This window comes from Beauveria bassiana (genome assembly GCF_000280675.1).
Source record: "Beauveria bassiana ARSEF 2860 unplaced genomic scaffold BBA_S00010, whole genome shotgun sequence".
Taxonomy (NCBI): domain Eukaryota; kingdom Fungi; phylum Ascomycota; class Sordariomycetes; order Hypocreales; family Cordycipitaceae; genus Beauveria; species Beauveria bassiana.
In genome coordinates, this window is record NW_007930845.1 from 88,098 (window position 1) to 106,476 (window position 18,379).

General features: G+C 53.3%; 9 protein-coding genes across 9 annotated transcripts in view; 3 read left to right on the top strand and 6 right to left on the bottom strand.

Moving 5' to 3' along the window:
* The window catches only part of BBA_04376 (uncharacterized protein), a gene marked incomplete at both ends in the record, with an annotated part of 1,639 nt that extends 764 nt beyond the window's left edge, over window positions 1-875 (top strand). The window contains 3 exons of the mRNA XM_008599473.1: window positions 75-94; window positions 265-388; window positions 778-875. Coding sequence (XP_008597695.1) covers window positions 75-94; window positions 265-388; window positions 778-875 — 242 coding nt within the window. The remainder of the gene's footprint in view (window positions 1-74; window positions 95-264; window positions 389-777) is intronic.
* Window positions 876-1,067: 192 nt separating this feature from the next.
* BBA_04377 (uncharacterized protein) lies at window positions 1,068-1,581 on the bottom strand (the record flags this gene model as incomplete). The annotated part of the gene is made up of 2 exons (XM_008599474.1): window positions 1,068-1,146; window positions 1,382-1,581. 2 exons carry the CDS (start codon window positions 1,579-1,581, stop codon window positions 1,068-1,070), a joined length of 279 nt encoding a protein of 92 aa, XP_008597696.1.
* Window positions 1,582-2,462: 881 nt separating this feature from the next.
* Window positions 2,463-3,353, top strand: BBA_04378 (cgi-94 protein; the record flags this gene model as incomplete). The annotated part of the gene is made up of 2 exons (XM_008599475.1): window positions 2,463-2,558; window positions 2,631-3,353. The coding sequence occupies 2 exons, from the start codon at window positions 2,463-2,465 to the stop codon at window positions 3,351-3,353; spliced, it is 819 nt and encodes a 272-aa protein (XP_008597697.1).
* Window positions 3,354-3,611: 258 nt separating this feature from the next.
* Window positions 3,612-5,684, bottom strand: BBA_04379 (proline-rich protein; the record flags this gene model as incomplete). Its single annotated transcript, XM_008599476.1, has 1 exon — window positions 3,612-5,684. One exon carries the CDS (start codon window positions 5,682-5,684, stop codon window positions 3,612-3,614), a length of 2,073 nt encoding a protein of 690 aa, XP_008597698.1.
* Window positions 5,685-8,721: 3,037 nt separating this feature from the next.
* On the bottom strand, window positions 8,722-9,313 carry BBA_04380 (uncharacterized protein; the record flags this gene model as incomplete). The annotated part of the gene is made up of 2 exons (XM_008599477.1): window positions 8,722-9,062; window positions 9,160-9,313. The coding sequence occupies 2 exons, from the start codon at window positions 9,311-9,313 to the stop codon at window positions 8,722-8,724; spliced, it is 495 nt and encodes a 164-aa protein (XP_008597699.1).
* Window positions 9,314-10,137: 824 nt separating this feature from the next.
* On the bottom strand, window positions 10,138-11,144 carry BBA_04381 (uncharacterized protein; the record flags this gene model as incomplete). The annotated part of the gene is made up of 3 exons (XM_008599478.1): window positions 10,138-10,519; window positions 10,578-10,894; window positions 10,983-11,144. The coding sequence occupies 3 exons, from the start codon at window positions 11,142-11,144 to the stop codon at window positions 10,138-10,140; spliced, it is 861 nt and encodes a 286-aa protein (XP_008597700.1).
* Window positions 11,145-14,523: 3,379 nt separating this feature from the next.
* Window positions 14,524-16,080, bottom strand: BBA_04382 (xylitol dehydrogenase; the record flags this gene model as incomplete). Its single annotated transcript, XM_008599479.1, has 3 exons — window positions 14,524-15,573; window positions 15,640-15,714; window positions 15,916-16,080. The coding sequence occupies 3 exons, from the start codon at window positions 16,078-16,080 to the stop codon at window positions 14,524-14,526; spliced, it is 1,290 nt and encodes a 429-aa protein (XP_008597701.1).
* Window positions 16,081-16,370: 290 nt separating this feature from the next.
* Window positions 16,371-17,258, top strand: BBA_04383 (Enoyl-CoA Hydratase family member; the record flags this gene model as incomplete). The annotated part of the gene is made up of 1 exon (XM_008599480.1): window positions 16,371-17,258. One exon carries the CDS (start codon window positions 16,371-16,373, stop codon window positions 17,256-17,258), a length of 888 nt encoding a protein of 295 aa, XP_008597702.1.
* Window positions 17,259-17,483: 225 nt separating this feature from the next.
* On the bottom strand, window positions 17,484-17,791 carry BBA_04384 (uncharacterized protein; the record flags this gene model as incomplete). Its single annotated transcript, XM_008599481.1, has 2 exons — window positions 17,484-17,628; window positions 17,685-17,791. The coding sequence occupies 2 exons, from the start codon at window positions 17,789-17,791 to the stop codon at window positions 17,484-17,486; spliced, it is 252 nt and encodes an 83-aa protein (XP_008597703.1).
* Window positions 17,792-18,379: the final 588 nt, after the last annotated feature.

Here is an 18,379-nt window from a genome sequence, read left to right on the forward strand (position 1 = left end):
CATTGCTTCGCGAGCTGACTCGCCCGAGAAGACTTTCGAGGAACGGAAAACTTTGGCGCTGGAGGCACTCGCAGACGCCGCTCGGCTCTGGATCGTGAGTGCATTCACATTACCCGGACTACTATCTCGATACTGACTTAGGGCTCAGAGACTTAATAAGCCAGAGAGCGAGGAGAAAGGTGGCGATGCTGGAGAGTCGGATGAGGAAGATGAATGAGGTTTATGTATGATGGGTTAAGCGTGTAGATAATGATAATATCCCAGATAAATATGGCCGCTGCTATTCCGCTGCTGCTCCGCACCGCCTTCGGAATTGAAATTTCGATCAGTTTTCTACCAGAATCAGTCGCGCCATGGGGCTGGAGTACATGGTCCAAAGTACTGTACTGTGGGTACTGTCTTTAGACCGCATACGCCTTCGAACGTGCCTTTCTGAGTTTTGCAACAGTGACACCTATGGGCTGCCGTGGGAGTATCAATTGTTGCGTTTCCCTCGGCTGACTTGGGGCTGACTCGCTCGAAGGCTGCCCCAAAGTCCCTGACAATCAATCACGCTGTTTTTTTTTTGGCGGGCAGCCTGATTCTTCGAAATACCCTTGCCTCCCCGCCCTCCAAAAATCACTTGGTTCCTGCAAGCTCACTCTTTCTACATTGCTTGGCTGCCCGGATCCCTATAGATGTGCAAAGATTCACCATTGGGTGTTCCTACCCACTACTATAAAGTAACGATAGCGTACTTGGTTATAGGCTAAATAATCACTATTATTATAGATATAGACTTTTTACTACCCGTGCCCGCACCCACTTTTGCAGTGGGTGCTGTACATGGTTACTGCGTGCAAGCCGGGAAGAAACCTGGTCCGGAATGGTGCTGAGGCGATAATAAAGGCAGACTTTCTCACGTGGTATAGGAAATTCGATACATAACGCTCAAGGATACCTAGTTCTATCGAAAAGGCCTAGTGATGGGCAGATTTCTTTCTTCGTTCTATAATCCTAAGTAGGTTTCCCTTTTTACCACACTTATTTTTATTTTATTTTAATTATTAAAAATCTAAACTTTTATATTATTTTATCTTCTTAACGTCCTCCTCCTCCTCCTCCTCCTCCTCCTCCTCCTCCTCTTTAGTAGCCATCTCGTTATTACTATTTACTACTATAGGGCGTGATTTTAGTAGCGGAAGCACGCCTTAGCTTTAAGCTTTAACTAGTTACTTTACTTAGGATATAAGTTATTATCCTCGCTAGGAAGACTGATAAGCTTAGCTACGCTGGCCTTCTAAGGCTTTTCTAGGTTCTCCTTCTAGGCCACGACGGCGCCGGCGGCTAGCGAGGGCCTATATACCTATATATCTAGGCAAAGAGCACTGACTTGGCGTACCACTCCGTCTTAGCTAGGATGGCCTGGTACTTATGCACGTCGCCGAGCAGCTCGTAGTAGAAGAAGGCGACGTTTTTGGCGTTGCGCTTCTTGTGGGCGGCTAGCGCGGCGAGGCCCTCGCGGTCGCTGGTTGACGAGTGCAGCCCCTTTCCTTGACGTGTGTGAAGCACTCGGCGGCCAGGGCAACGTTTGCCGGGCATAGGGAGAAGAACTGGGTGGGAAAATATGATCAACGTACTATTATTCGTGGCTGGGCAACAGTGCCATTTGACAGGTGAAGGCAGTCTTTCGCCCCATTTTTAATTTTTATCGACACTGATAAACCCCTTTACACCACAAGGTCCAACTTGGACTGAGCAACAACATAACGGATATAATAACCACACTTTTGATTCGACTCTCTCTGTAATAGCCCAGCAGCTTGGTCGCCCGACGGTTTTGATGGTACTTTCTACTGATTTATATTCACTCTACATCACAAATGTCTTCGTCATCCTTTGGCTGGGTTTTACGCGATTTTACCAGCGAATCGTGCGGGCGACTTGCCGTTGTGCGTGAGCGGAGAGCATGACTGTTCCCCATGCCCTTCTCCTTCACGATACAGAGCTTGACAAGGCGTTGTAGAGTGAATATAAATCAGTGTAGAGAATCATGAGGATTATTAGACGATCAAGCGGCTAGGCTATCATGGCGCGGGTAAAATGGAATAGTGCATACGTTTCCTGTCCTGACTTTGGATCGAGAACATTGGTCGCTCTTTCTCACGAGTGCAAGACGACGTCTCTGAGAATTACTAAGACTAGGTTATATATACGCACTAAACATTCAGTTCACCGTATATATGTGTATATATATTTAATTTAAATTCCTGTAGACCATGCTACATTACTCTGTCGAAAGGCGAAAGTAGGCCAGCGCTTACCTAATCAAAGATTCGAGTCCTCCCAAGCAGCGTCGTCACCGCCAAATTTTTCAGAGATTCTGCCGCTAGAGTTGCCTCCAAACCGACGTTCAACCACATCGCATTCTCTGCACAGAAGCCCTTCACTCGGCTCACTCGGCGATTCACACAGTATCCACAATGTCGTCCATGCGAAATGCTGTCGATCGGCGCGTCCATCGCGAGCGTGCGCAGCCTCTGGAGCGCCGTCGCCTGGGTCTTCTCGAGAAACACAAGGTCGGTAGAGCTTCTCCTGTTCAACACTTTCGGACATGCCTTTTTATTGATTGTGAAATCGCCCGCAAATAGGATTACTCCAAGCGAGCCAAGGACTACAACAAGAAAAAAGCTCAGCTCAAGTCGCTGCGCGTCAAGGCCGCCGAGCGCAACGAGGATGAATTCTACTTTGGCATGATGTCCCGCAAGGGCCCCGGCTCCCGCATCAAAGACGGCAAGAGTTGGAGCGGCACGGTTCAGGGCGACCGCGGAAACAAGGTCCTTGACATGGACACGGCGAGGCTGCTCAAGACGCAGGATATGGGCTACATTCGCACCATGAAGCAGGTAATCACGAAAGAGATTGCCAAGCTCGAGGAGCAGGTCGTCATGACGAGAGGCATGGATCGCCTGGGCGAGGACGACGACAACGGCGACGACTTTGATGGCTTCGACAGTGACGAGGACGAACCTGTGCGTAAGCCGTCAAAACCCAAGGCTGCGCGGAAGATTCTGTTCTTTGACGACGAGGATGCACAGGAGGACGCTATGGAAGAGCATCTGGAACTTGAAGAGCGAGAAGCCGAAAAAGAGGACGGCAAGCATGGCGAGGAAGAAGATTCCCAGGACACGGAGCGAGAAAAGTCGCTGCGGAGACTGAGACGGCAGCTGGAGAATGCGCGAAAAAAGGTCAAGGTTCTGACGGACGCCGAGGAGGCCCTCGAGGAACAGCGCGCAAAGATGGCCAAGACGGCGACGTCGGGCGGCACGACGAGGCGTGGCAAGAAGATTGTGGTGCGCGCGCGCAAGAGGTAGACTGCGCTTTCGGTGGGTTTGAGAGTTATCCAGGATTACTACAAGAAAAAGCATGCTGAGCGGCGTTTAGGGCAAACTGTCACATAGGAATAATGAAAGAAGAAACAATGTCTCTTAAGCAAACGCAAAAGCCTCCAGAGTGCAAAGCAAAACATTCGCTGTCAAAAGAATATGGCCAAATTGATCCCAAGCGCCCCTGCCTGACAAAATAAATACCAAACATCGTTTCATCATAAAAAAGTCATTCCCTGTCGCGCTCTAATACTTTGACCGCACGCACCGAAACAGCACCCTGAAGACGGCCGTCAATATCCAAATGATGCACTTGAAGGTGCCCTTGGCGACTTTGATGCCGGCGCGCACGAGAAACGGCAACTTGTCCTCCTTTTCCTTGCTCTTTTTTCTTTTGCTCCGCGTCCGCACGCGCGTGCTGCTGCTCTTGGTCAGGCTCCCGTCCTGACTCTCCAGATCCATCTCAAACTGCTCCATCGGCGTTTGCTTCTTCTTCTTCTTCTTCTTGTTGTTGTTGTCTTCCCTACGGATGATGCTCAGGCGGCTGAAGCGGCCGCTGCCCCGACGAGCGTCGCCCGCGCGCGCCGCCGTTGCTGCCGGCTCCGCGAGCGCGGGCGGCGGCTCAAACGTCTCCATGCCGACACCACCACCACCAGCCGCGAACGAGGCGCAGCCGTAGCCGCCGCTGCGCTCGTCGGCAGCGGCGACGAGGAGTAGCGCAGTCACGGCGACGTCGATGATGTAGTAGGCCTCAATGTGGGCGGCGACGGAGGTGTCGACCTCGAGCCAGCCGCCGCCGGTGCCGTCGCGCGTCAGCTTGGCGAGGTGTCGCGGGGACTCGTGGTGCTCGAGCGTGTACTCGACGCGCGACCAGGCCGGGCAGCGATCGACGGTGACGCAAAAGGGCGCGGCGAGCGCGGGGTGCACGAGGTAGTTGCTGGCGCTATCCTCGTCCCAGACGAGGCGCGCGCATTCCCGCTCGGCCATGGCCACGAGGCTGGGCTCGTCGGCGCGCTCGACGGCCATCTTGGTGGCCGGGTCGGGCATGAGGAGCGCGACGAGGCCGTCGTTGGGCGGGTGCTTGCGCGACTCCTCCTCCAGCGTGGTGCGCAGGACCTGCTGCCAGTGCTTGGACTCGGACCTGGCGCCGACACCGGCGCCGGCACCGGCAGCCGCCGCGTCCATGCTCGGGCTCGAGGCCGAGGTCGAGGTCGAGGTTGACGACTCTGTCCGCGGGAGCTTGTACGTCTTGCCAGGGTCGTGCCGGGACAGCGAGACCAGAGCAGACGCCGAGGTGGGATCGAGACGGAGCGTGTAAAAGGGCTGAGAGGCCGACGACAGCGTGTATACGGGGGCGTCTTTGAGCTGAGACAACTTCAGGCAAAAGACGCGTCCCTCGGAGGGTGCGGCTTTCCAGCCATTGGCTGCCTTCCAAAACGTCTTGAGCTGGTCGGTGGTGCTGGTCTGGGGAATCACTGGCGGCGGGCGCAGCGTATTTGTGCGGGCAGGCCCGCGAGACGCAGCCGTAAAGGCCGCCGTGTCCTGCTGCTGATACCGTTGCGGCGGACTGCGTTGCTGCTGCTGCGCGGGCAGCTCGGGCAGTGGCTCGGTCGTGTACTCCTCGCCGACGGTGGTGCTCACGGCGTCGGGGTCGTAGTAGCTTTGCCGACTGATTACGGCCCGGGGAATGTGCGACGGGCTCATCTGAGTAGGTCCGTAGGCTTGTTGGTCCAGGGGCAGATCCGGGTTATATGTCGGAAAGATGGATCGGAGAGGCGCGGGCGCCGCACGAGACGACGACGACGACGACGACAATGGCAACGAAGACGTCGCGCCGCCGCCGCCGTCCAGAGGCGGCTTGGCAATGGAGCTGCGCGACCGCACACTGCCGTTCCTTGCCACGGGCTCTGCGGGAGAAAAGGTGGCGCTTTCGGAGCGACCAGACATGGTGCTCACTTGCTGCTGCGGCGAGGCGACAACGGAGCTGCTCGGGACGGGGTCAAACTGCAGAGGGGTATGGTGGGTGATTTTTTGTCGCGAGGGCGTCGTCACGTCTTGCGATGATGAGGGGGTTCCTACATCAGTCGAGTGGTCTGGCGGGGTATATAAGTTCTGCTGGTGATGTTGTTGGAGCTGCTGCTGCTGCTGCTGTCGGGCCTGCTCCCGCTCCGCCGAGCGCTTCGGCCGGGGGTTGGGGTGTAGCCGGATGACGGGCGGCGGCGGTCGCGTAACCTGCGGATTGGGAAACAGCGAGAAGCTGCTATTGTTGGCGTTGATTATCTGGGAGCTTGCCGTCCCGTTTTGCTGCTGTGTGGCCATTTCTCCCCGTCGTCGTTGTCCCAGTCGTCCTTATATATCGTAATGTAGTGTAAATGTGGTGTCGCCGCTGTGTATGTATATACTTCAATCTGGAGAGGCAGGCTGGGTCCGGGGCACCACAAAGGATTCAGGGCCAGATAAAAATAGAAGACGCGTAACGATTGGATAAAAAAAAAAAAAAAAAAAGTCGAACCATTTAATAAATGAGCCGGCATATGAATAGTCCTCGTGGCTTTTTCTTTTCCTTCTTGTCCCTGGCGTAACCCCCCCCGCTAAATCGATAACCACTGGCCCTGGTTCGTCTGCGTGTTACCGTCCGATGCCCGCCGGGTTAACTACAGCAAAATGAGACACAAAGCGGACAGAAAAGGTAAGAAAAGGACCAGCATGCAAGAATAAAATAAAAGAGGGTGTGGTGCGAAATGGTGAGGCTACACAGGCCATTGATATAAAAGTTTTGTACGCGCCGTGCTGGGCCACCTCCAAGTCTACAAGTTTCCGATTGCCCATGTCTAGCTCCTTTTTCTGGTTTCGCTCCGGCGGCGCTCTTTATTTTTGCTCTTGTAAACCGTAACAAAGTAAGCTTTTTTTTCTCTTTTACCCGCCCAGCCCAGCACACCTTCTTCCTTCGGGCCGTTCTCCGTCCCTTTGCAGAGCGTGCGTGATTGGTGTACAATGGCCCGTCTAAATAGTTTAGCGTTCCGAAACGCCGCTTGCAGCAACGGCAGTGAGCCAAGCAAGTGTCCGTAAAAGCGACCGGTGTGGGTGGGCGGGCAAGCGTGCCTGTGGTGATCTATTCTTGTCCGTTCCGTCCCGGGCACAGAATGGCCCATTCAGCTCCCAGCCAGCCATTTTAAGCGCCCAAAAGACAACAACGACAGGGGTTCCCCCCCTCTTCGGGGGGGGGAGGGCCTAGGAGTCTAGGACGATCTGAGGATGGAGGGGTCCCGCGTTCTGCCCCCGGGCACACCAGTACTGGACCACTCACATGATCCCGGCACACAACAATAGAGGCCTGGTCTCCATTGTTGCTCTCGCTACATGTGGACAAGAAAATGGGCCCATCGCTGACGATTTGCATCTCGTGTAACCAATCGTGAGAGCCCTCCTAGCGCCCGCCCATGTGGCTGGCAAGTCGCGACTCGCGACCCAAGCATTAGGCTGGGACGGCACCGCTATTGGATCGAAGAGAACGACCCTGTCAGTAAGTAATATGCAAGGATAACTAGCGTGGCTAGAGTTTTCTTTCCTAATCAAGCTGGTTCAACAAGGTATTATTATCATCACAAATATTCCACTTTTTTTAGTCTGCGCTTCCAATATGACAAGAATAACGGGCCGGGCTGGGGTTGGGCAGTTTATACTGTGGATAGCGAATTCGGGAATGCCCGTCAAGTGTCATCCAAGTTCATGCTCATCAGACGGGTGCCGAGAGGGAAAAAAAAATTAAACAGATGGCAGCTGAATTTGTAAGCCTGCCGTGTCGTCGCAGTTTTGTGATGGGCGCATAAAGCAGAGATGGTGACATGACAGCGCTTCTTGGCGAGATGACAAGGCTCTTAATCACATGTGCCATTACGTGACATTTCTGGCCGAGAACGACTTTTTGAATATGTTTTTTTTAAAAGCCCAATCACGTATAAGTAGCTGCATGGCTGGAAAATTTCGCTCCATGTGGCAGCCCGCTCGATTACCTGCCGTCAAATATTGACGCCCATCAGCATTCTGATTACATTCAATTACAGAATCGCAACGTCTGACATTTCAATTTCACGGAACTTCAAACTCCTCTCCGACTCACAGTGCTTATTTTAGGTCCAAATTGTCTCGGCAATGCAGCACTCCTGCATAATCCTGCATTCACTGCGGCATATGTGGACATGTCTCGTGCCCACTCCATCTCTTGAGATTGCTTTGCAGCATCACTAATTTCCATGCATTATAGATTGCGACTGCACTTGCGGTGAAGTCTAGAGAAATCAGGGTGATGTACTTGTCAACATGGCGCACAGTACGCGAGGCATAAGCAATTGCCTTGGTAGCCTTGCACTGGCTCAAGGACAAGACGGCACTGCCAAAACCAGCGCCAGCTTTGGCGATACTGCGCAGTACAGGCCACGAGCACTGTCCCGAAAATTCAAGAAAGAGACCAAAAAACGGTTGCCAAGTCTGGCTCAGTCGAATGAGAGGTTATGCAATCCAGACTTCACACCACGCATGAGAACAGGCTGCACAAGTGCTGGTTGTGGCATGTGACAGCAGCATGGCCTGGGACACATGCCATGGAACCGATTCACAGATGGATTCCGACACATCAGATGCAATGAAATAAAACTGTTGTGCAAGTGCAAGCTTGCTGATTCTTTATCGATGCGTGTCTCGAGCTGCGAGCGCTCTGAACTGGCGTCCGGGCCGTCATTGAGAAGCTCCACGTACAGCCGACTGTGACCCACGTCATGCGAGGCTAGGATGCGCAAGTATAGAGTAGCGACGTCTTTGCCAATGTTGGCGATATCAGTACAGTTCATGGCCAGAGTTTATCTTAATCACACTTGTACTGTTGTATGCTGCCTTTTGGCCACCTTTGGCAAGACGGCGGCCCCCAACTCGCATGTAGACGTGGGCCTATGGCGATGAAGAGTAGCTTCCAAGGCCTGAGATGGCCCAACAATCTGTCCAGGTCGACCAGTTTATGGCTTTCATGTTGCAGAGACGTAGCGAGATCTTGTCAACTTTTGAACACGTCGTGAGATTTCACCATCGCAGCTGCGACAGAGCCAATATGACTGTTTTTTTTCTATTTGTACAGTTGGGAGAAGTTTCGATAAAGCTGTATATGAGCCCAAAAAAAAATCAAGTAAGAAATCCAAAGCATTGCTCTGCAACAACGCACAACAGTGTATAGAGATGAAGATATCAAACGCCAGACAAATGCAAAGTGCCCACTCCCTCCAGCTTCATGCCCATCACACATATACAAGTACACACCCCTTCCCTCCCCCATCCCCCCTCCAAGGGCCGTGGCCACCCATCATCATCATCGTTTGTTGCCATCAAGCGGACGATCCTTGGCCGGCATGCCGCCAATCCTCTCCTGCAGCTGAACGCCTTTTTGCTCAGCGTCCCTCTGCCGCGACAGCCGCACGTCCTCGGGCAGCCCCCACCAGTCGTGCATGAATTCCTCCTGCGCGACGGCCACCTTGTTCCTGGCCTCGCGCTGGCGCTGGCGGTCCATGCGCATCGCGAACCACTCCTCGCGCGCGGCGTCGTGCTCCTTTTGGTTGGCGTGCAGCTTCATGCAGCCATTCATGACGCGGTGCTCGGCGCGGCACGCAAACGAGACGGTAAATGTGCGGCCAAGGGCGCAGGCGGCAAAAGCTGTGGAAGCAGAAAAAAGGGGACCGTTAGTATCATTCAAGGTTGACGCGTTCCCTTCTCTTTTGGGAGATGGTTTCGAATGGGTTGCGGTGTCTACCTTTAATCTCGTCGGCGCATTGCTTGCGGACGCGCGCATAGTAAATGTCGCGCACTTGCGACTCCTGGGACGCGGACAGCGGGAGCGGATTGCGTGACGGCACGCCCAGGCGCTCCGGGGGAGGCGTAGGCAGATCGGATGCTTGGCCAGCCATTGCAGCCTCCATGTGTTGCTTCTATTCCAAACAAAGTCTCAGGCTGTCGTCGAGTTTTGTCGAATCGTACGAGGCTTGACGACTTCGGGGAGGTTCGACGATGTGGATTGGTTATGCTGGAGCCGCTAATGGACAAGGCAGAGGATTGGCCGGCACGTTCCACGACTTCGTAGGATGTTCGCTTCAAATTTGAGTGTCGCGAGAGCCAATGCGTCCTTGGCTGCTTCGCCGTTCGCTGTGACAGAACTTGATCAGTGCAAGGAGCTTGGTCTTGCCATGGCGTGGTTGGGTGGCAGTATTCCCACACCGCCTGCCGTATTTGTGCAGATCGATTAATATAGCTTGATAATTCAACACGAGTACGAACCACAGTGGTCGATTTATTACAAGGCTTTATTTTACCTTTTCTTGAACTCGGATTTACGCTTGCCTTGTTGTGGAATGGTTGAAGGGGGCTTTCATCATCTGACTGCGGCTGACCGCCATGTTCTCGGCGCCTAGCATGAGGTTATGAGGCTGAACTTTGTACTCAGCTGGGGCGTGTGAACAAGGCAGCAATGTCCTTTTCTGTGGAATTTTTCGGGTCGAAATTTCAGATAAATCATGAGCAACACTATTTTGAAAAAGTTTGGATATCAAGTAATGTGCACCCCAAGATTCGCAAAGTGGTATCAAAGAAGTCATTGGCCCACGGCCCGCGTAGCAATCCCAATCATATCATTACATCACATTCGAGTTGAGACTCCCCAGAACCAAACATCACCTCAGTCAATTTCTGTGCTTGGCCAATAGTCCGAGTATTTTTCTGCACATGTCAATGACATTTACTGGTGGTGTTGCTGCTGCTGCTGCTGTGGAGTTGTCTGGTTGGGGTCTTGGGGGTGTTGCTGCTGTGGCTGCTGTGGCTGCTGGTACTGGGTGTCGACTTGAGGAGCTTGGTATTGGGTCTGGACCTCAACAGGCGGCTGAGGGTATTGAGGATATGCCTGTTGCTGCTGGCCGTTGTACTCGGGCTGGACATATTGCTGGGGCTGCTGAGACTGCGGCGGCTGGGGCTGCTGCGGCGGCTGCTGGCCCTGGACCTTTTGCTCCTCCATGTTGTGACCGGCATTGGCTGTGCTGGAAGAGCCGAGGGTATAGCGGCCGTCCTTGCGTCCTTTGAGAAAGTTCATGATTGTCCAGACGAGGGTGACAATGAAGAGGACCCTATAGGTGCATAAGTATAGGCTCACGTCATCGGGGTGGCGGTGCAGGTCAAACTCACCAGGCAATAGCGCCAAGAGCAGCGACACCGGCAAGAAGGCCGCTGAGAGTCTGCCAGGTCATGGCGCGACGCTCAATGGAACGCTTCTTGTAGTCGTAGCAGATGCCTTCGTAGCAAAACCGGCCGCGCCCACCTCGGCGGCCGCCAACATTGCCCAGCTCGGCGCGACGAGCGGCGTTGAGAGCCCACGCAGACAGCCAGATGATGCACATGAAGGCGTCCAGGGCAATGACTGCGTAGATGGTGTAAAAGGCATTGGCGACGGGAATCCTTTCCGTCACGAGAATGTAGGCGACGACGACCCAGGTGAAGACGGCCTAAGGGCGAGCATAGCATGTTAGTGAATCGGTGCCGGGAGCCATCAATGTAGTAGTCAAGTGCGAAAAAAAAAAAAGGATGACATACGGCGGCAATGGCGAGGCTGGGAGCGTCGAAGAGCGCATAGTCGGTCCAGGCGGCGGCCATGCCCAGAATGACAATAGACAAGACAACCTGAGCGATTCGGATGCCAAACACCCACAACGGGGTGACGAGCGTCTTTTGGGGATTTACGGCGCGGCTATCCATTGTGGTAAAAAGAACAGAACCGTTGACGTAGTCAAGGTGGTACAAGTACTATTTGGCGTTTGAAAGGGAATGAAAGGGAAAAGGGTTGAGACTCTGAGGTTTGGGTATCGTAGGGAATTAATATGAAATAGAAGGACCTTGTCGAGTAAGATGGTGATGGATGGCGCACGAGCTGAAGCTGGGAGCTCAAGATCTTATATGAATAGACCGCCACCAAGCTCTCATGTCCGTGGTCGGTAGGGTAAAACAGCAAACCAAGGAAAAATACTTTGTACGAGGGCGGAGCTTGTCAGGCATGTCTGTCATTCATCGTGTGAGCCCAGGGCTGAATCATCCCGCCAGTCCCAGCTCTGGGTCCATAGCGGTTGCTAGCAGGGGATTGTCCACGCCTCGTAGCTTACAGGCTCTCCTCCTCAACTGGCCCCTACAACAAAGCGCCATTCAGCCGCACTGGGGCTTGCTTGCTAGAGACGCTGCTGATTCAGTGATTAGGGATGCTCTGTGGATTTGGCGTGGTCTGTCATCGGGCTCGCACTCGCAGCCAAGGCGAGTTGGCTTGGGCGCTAACGGCTCAGCTAAAACGCTGCTTGGCCGTTTCGAGCCCTTGTGGAAGCCAAGTCCGATGGAGTTTTGATTGTCTTTGCACAGCACATCAGGAGGAGGTGAAAGAGGGATCGGCATGGCGGCAGAATAGGCTCAGCCACGGGAGAGCAATGGCAATGCCTCAGCTGGTCTCACAAGGGTCTGTAGCACCGAAAGCTACTGATATTGTTCGATGCAGCTTTCCAAAATTAGGCGACTCGAAATCGAATCGTGGCAATGACGCTGTTTAGCGATAGAAATTTAGTCACCATCATTTCCATTTTTTTTTTTTTTTCAATTCTAGTCGAGAGAGCTTCGCATAAGAATTGCCCTTCCTTCTGAAAGGCAAGTCTGGGTGCTTATATGGGCTTGTTACAGCCACCATCATGCACATGCGCAGAGCACCCATCACTATACACGGGTGGTGACAAATTTTTTCAAAGCTACGGCGAGTACATAGAAGCCGATAAAGTGTAACGCGATGCTTCACCCTGGACCTGCATAAGTAGCCCGAAGCTAACTTGGGGGTTGTAAAAGATTGCCGGCATGCTTCCGTAGATTCTGGAAAATCAAAGTATACCATCATAGTTACGTATGATGTTCCAGTCTGGGACTGCAAATGATACCGACCGATCAGATGATCAGATCAATCCCCTCCAGAGTCGCCCTTTTAGTATTGCGACTAACAAGCCAGGCAAAAAGCCGACAACGGAGTCTACGTATTATACTCAAATAATTCCGTACAAAGTGCAAGCAAAAGCAAAACGAAAACTCCCGAAAGAACTGTAAACGAATTTGTCCGACTCTACCAAAGAGCCCATCACAGAGACTACGAAGCAATCTGCTCAGGGCCAACTACAACATCTCGCTAAAAAGCCTGCCTTTTGAAACCCGGCCAAAGAGACAACAGATATAACAGAAAGGCAAAAAACAGAAGGAAAAACAGAACAAGAGGTGACCAGAAAAATCAGACAGCATGCATTAAATAAAGACTCGATAATGCGTTAACTACCTAAAGCTACTGGGTGATATTGCGTCTCCGACTTTTGCAACACGCGTTTTGTATTTAGCGACGCTTTCGATGACGTCTCAGCTTGGCGCATCGTCTTTTGTCCCAACAAGGCAACCGGGGCAATTTAGTGGCTGCGCTAGCCATGACTGTAATACTGTAAGCCTTGTGAGTGCCGAGACGGACAGAGAGGCACGAAAGGCTGTGCGCCGACGGTGCCGCGCCCGACGGGCGCAGGTGGCTGCATATGTAATGTACCCAGTAGGCCCCAGCTCTTATTATTGACGCCTTTTTTCGAAGAATCTTGGTCTCTGGCCTGGCCTTGTCGAATCATGTTTCATCGAGACTTGCACCCGTTGAAGACGGCGCTTACACTTTCGCTGCTGTACAGTGTGACACCAGCCAAACGGCGTTGGCTCGAGACCAACATCAGTTGAAGGCTCGAGACCAACACCATTTGGGAGATTGGGATTAGTTTTTCTTCATGGCATCGATGCTACCCTTTATAATGGCGTCAAGTTCAAAAAGCGCCTTCAGCCGAGCTGTTTGTGCTTCTGAGGACTTGCCCGACGAATTCTTGCTGATTACGTCTTTCTCGTCTCTCCAGCCGTAGTCAACTTTCGTCATAGGTCGTGCAAACTTTATCTATTCTTTCCAAACGTCACGGATCCCATACGGTTAGACGGCTAACATGACACCCGGTCGTGAATCAGTTTAGTCATGATAGCACAAGCCTCCGAAGAGCAGTATGTCAGCCATGTCTTGGTAGAGCGAGGAGCAGCCGTATTCATACAGCAACAACTGATAAACGACGGTAATGGGCTATTGGTAACATGTGTACGCGCTCATCATGTGAATAGAGCATCATTTATCTGGGTATATATTGCCCGGAGAGTGCTCCTTGTCATGTTTGTCCAAATACAACTCCCAACACGCCCAACACGCCCAACACGCTCAGCACGCTCAATACGCCCAACACGCCCAACACGCTCAACACTTGCCATAAAGGTCATTCGCTCAAGTTCACATAGCTCAAGAGGAGAAGAATGGCGGTAACCTGCAAATGTCGCTACGTTATAAAAAAGGGCCGATGTGGACACTATCTCGGGGAAGAAGAGTACAAGCCCAAGAACGCACACGATTGTCCAGCAGCAGTGAGCAGGTTTAGAAAGGGTCAAACTATTGTTCATTGCCCCAATGCCAAGTTTGAGATTATTTCAGAAGCAGAAAGAGTCTGCAAACGACCGAAATGCTGGACCAGAGTGATGCTTCAGCAAACCCCTGGCTGGCGTTGCTGCAAGTGCGATGACAGGACGCCCAAGGGCAAGTTTGTTTGCTTTAGTATCAAGTGCAGACATCACTGTTGCCAAAATTGCATACCATACGATCCAGCTGACGACCCGCCACGGTCGAACCGGGGTGCTCGGAATTCAGAACCATCCGATCCAGCTGAAGACCCGCCAGAGTGGAATGAGGGTGCCGAGGATCCTTAATAACGTTGAGCAGATAGTGGTGCGGCCTAGGTGGAAATAGGTGCGAGAGAGACTTATAATATTATAATCAAGGCAGTTGAAAAGTTGGCACATCTAAATTCTTCAAACAAACACATTATCATTAAGCTTCTTTTTCTGCGACTTTGGATCTCTTGAAAGCGCTTAGATTTGAGCCATTTTCATGACGAGTTGAAACGGGCACCCGGATGGCACCAGCATGCGGCACGCTTTCCCAATTTGTTAACCCTGCGCTTTGATCCCATCTCCTGTTAACTTATGAAAGGAGAAGAATTCTTTACTGGTTGGGCCCTCCAATCAAAATCTTGATAACTTGACCCTCTCTGACCTTTTTGAATGCCTCCTCAGCCTGACGGAATTCTACCACCTCAGACACCAGCTTCTTGACATCCACCTTGCCGCTTGCCACCAGCTCAATGGCCAGCTCATAGTCTCCAGGACCATAACGAAAGGAACCTCTGACTGTGACCTCCTTGAGGCACATGGCCATGATGGGAAAGGTAATGTCGGCCTTTCCCATGCCGCCCTGGACATATGTGCCGCCCATGCGCACGGTGTGAATGCTCGCCTGGATAGAGGGCTCGGCGCCGCTGGCGTCAATGACCACGTCGGCGCCGTCGCCCAGGCCGGCTGCCTCCTTGAGCGCCGCGGCATTATCCTCGGCCGAGATCTTCTGCGACGCGTACGTGTGCGTCGAGCAAAACGACCTGGCAAAGTCGAGCTTGGACTGGACAATGTCGACGCTGACCACCTTGGACGCGCCGTGCGCCCTGGCGACGGCAGCGCAGAGAAGGCCGACGGGGCCGGCGCCCATGACGACGACGGAGCTGCCCGGGCGCACGTCGCCCTGCCTGACAATGTGCACGGCGACGGCGAGCGGCTCAATCAGCGCGCCCTCTTGCAGCGAGACCTGGTCGGGCAGCTTGTAGCAAAAGTCGGACGGCGCCGCCCACACACCCGTCAGCGTGCCGTGGTGCGGCGGCGTCGCGGCGAAAATCATCTTGGCGCACAGGTTGTACTTGCCCGCGCGGCAGTGCTTGCAGCGTCGGCAGCCGTAGCCGGGCTCGAGGGCGACGCGGTCGCCGGGCTTGAGATCCGTGACGGCGGAGCCTACCTCGACGACGGTGCCGGAGGACTCGTGGCCGAGGACCATGGGCTCCCTGACGACAAAGTGGCCGATGGCGCCGTGCACGTAGTAGTGCACGTCGCTTCCGCAGATGCCAGTGTAGTTGACGGCTACCAGCACATTGTGAGGGTCCTCAATGGTGGGCTTGGGCTGCTCGACATAGGCCACGTCAAGCGGCTTGTTGAGGATAAAGGACAGGTTCTGATTTGGTGTTAGTAATTTTTATCAACTTTTTCTCTTTTTATTTTGGCAGAAATCTCAGCTCACACTCAGCTTTTCCTTATCCAAAGCTTGGGCGGCCATCTTAGCGACAATAAAGTAGGTCTCTCGGAGTCGGGCGTTCTGCCAGTCGGTGAAGCAGGTGTCTCAAATACAGTGACGTGACTTTCGATCGATGGCTGAAAACTGATCTCGAGCTTTGAAATGTACGACTTCCACCCATAGAGCTGTTTTGTGATACTCAACAGCGATATCGCCACTGTGGGTTGTCATGGTGGTTCATGCCCCGCACTATCAGTATTCTGCGGAGCTGTCGATGCGCACCAATAGCATCGTGTGAATCTTGACTGCAGAAGCGGCCCAATCGCCGACGCTTCCATCACCGGCATGCAGATGAGGGCATCGACATGCTTGAGCGGACTTTCTAGACGTGGTTAGTCCGCTGCGCCGTGTTGTTCCATGGGCGGCGTTGTCTCGAGCGGAAAGCATTGCGCTCGGCAGCGCGCCGGGCTGCCATGGAGGAGATGCAATTGGTAAGTATTTCACTCCCTAATTGCGAAAAGCATATAAGACAATGGACTCTGAGATCGGTGGATAATTCAACAAACATGCGTTGGCAAATGGCAGCTTAAGACATCCGGCTGTCGGCCAGAACCCCGCGACGCCAGCCTCGGCTAGCCCCTCCAAAAGCGTAGCCGTCTGAAGGAAAACTTGTAAGTCAATTGTTCGACTACGGTTATTGCATTCAATCTCAGAGAAACCATCTCGCTTTTTCCACCATGGCTGAATCCGAATTTCATTCCATACTCTATGATAAATCCACCGATGGCAAAGTCGCCTACATTACGCTGAACCGGCCCCAGCACCTCAATGCCATTGACACCCACATGCCGCTCGAGATCCGCGCCGCCGTGCGGCAGGCCAATCTCGATCCCGACGTGCACTGCATCGTTCTCAAAGGCAACGGCGCCGGCTTCTGCGGCGGCTACGATTTAGATATCTTTGCAGCCTCTGCGCTTCGCGGCGAGACGGCGGGCAGCCAAGACCTGTCGGAAGGCTACGAGCCGTTTCGCGACTACCTCTTGATGAAGGAGTGCACCGACTGCTACGCGGCGCTCTTCCACAGCTACAAGCCGACGATTGCGCAGGTGCACGGCGCCGCGGCGGCCGGCGGCTCCGACATTGCGCTCAGCTGCGACCTCGTCGTCATGGCCGACGACGCGCGCATCGGCTATCCGCCCGCCCGCGTCTGGGGCTGCCCGACGACGGCCATGTGGGCGCACCGCGTGGGCGCGGAGCGGGCCAAGCGCATGCTGTTCACGGGGGACCTGGTCGACGGCAGGGAGGCGGCGGCGATGGGGCTGGTGCTCAAGTCGGTGCCGCGGGACGAGCTGGGGGAGGCGGTGCGGCTGCTGACGGATCGCATCAAGGCGGTGCCGGTAAACCAGCTGTGGATGCAGAAGCAAATGATTAATAGCACGTTTGAGGCGCAGATTGGGGCGGGCCAGCGCTTGGCTACGGTGTTTGATGGCATCACTAGGAATTCACCAGAGGGTCTCGCTTTCCAGGGTCTTGCCGCGGAAAAGGGCTTCAAAGCGGCCGTGGCGGCAAGAGACGAGCCTGGAAGAACAACAGCCTACAGGAAGATGTGGAAAAGCTCATTGTGATGGGAGTGGCTGAGTTACGTTTACGTTCCTACTGAAGCAGGCTAGAACCTGTGCAAGTCACGAAGTGTTGAAAAATCAACGTTTTTGCTAGGATATCAGGTCTATCTACCAAGTACAATCCAGTCATTAAACAGTCGTATTGCGCCCAGAAAAGAAAATACATGAATCAGAAAAACAATGTGCCCATCCGCCTAAATCACCATTGTGGCGATGTGAAGCACGCGCCTATCTCAAAAAGTGAGCCTGTTGAGCAGACACAGCCGAGTGTCTGCGGTGAGTGCTGTCCTCGGGATAATCGTGGGTGATTTCGGGAGGACCAAGGTGCTCGCGCATCTGGCTTGGGGAGAGAGCCGCCGCATCAGGTTCACCGCTGAAGAGATGTTAGCTTATCGAGTGCGGAGTAGTGAGAAGATGCTGTCAACTTACGTTGGTGTGGGTGACTTGCTGCTGCGGCACTGTTGTGTCGTGTTGTTTTGCGCAGCCGCAGCGGCACTGGAGAGCTTGGAGTTGTCAAAAGTCTGATTGGAAGACATTTTGTGAGAGTTGTGTAGCGATGCAGTGAAGCGATGTGGGAGAACAAGGTGTAAGATGATGTTGTATCTTGTTGTTGGCGTTCCGAAGTTGACAAATGTGTCAAAAATATTATGATATAGATTCGATGTTTCTGGAGAAGATCGGTTTTACGGGGAGCAAGAGGGTCATTATATATGTCGAATCTCTAGCTTCGAACAAAGGTAATTTATTGCCAAGTGCAATGCCTGTGGTAGCTGCTGCCGAGGCCACCGTTGGCAACGCAATCGCCACCATAGCACTATCGTCATTGTGTGGAGAGTTGCGCCACAAGGCGCAAGGCGACCAACTGCCGTCCAATCTCACTAGGTTTGGTTCTTTCTCGGGGTCGGTCAACCGGGTCCCGATCTTGGCGTGTGGTGGCGGATGAAGTCTAAATCTGTTTAGGCGAGCGCTTGACATGCTTGGCAATGACGCAGACATGCAGCGTCTCCCCGGGTCGTGATCTGCGAGGTCTTTAAAGAGCCGAGTTTTCGGATATGCCAGCAACTCACAGAGTCAATTGTATTTACTTCCTCGTTATGAAGTTTTTTTTTTTTTTTTTTTGGGGT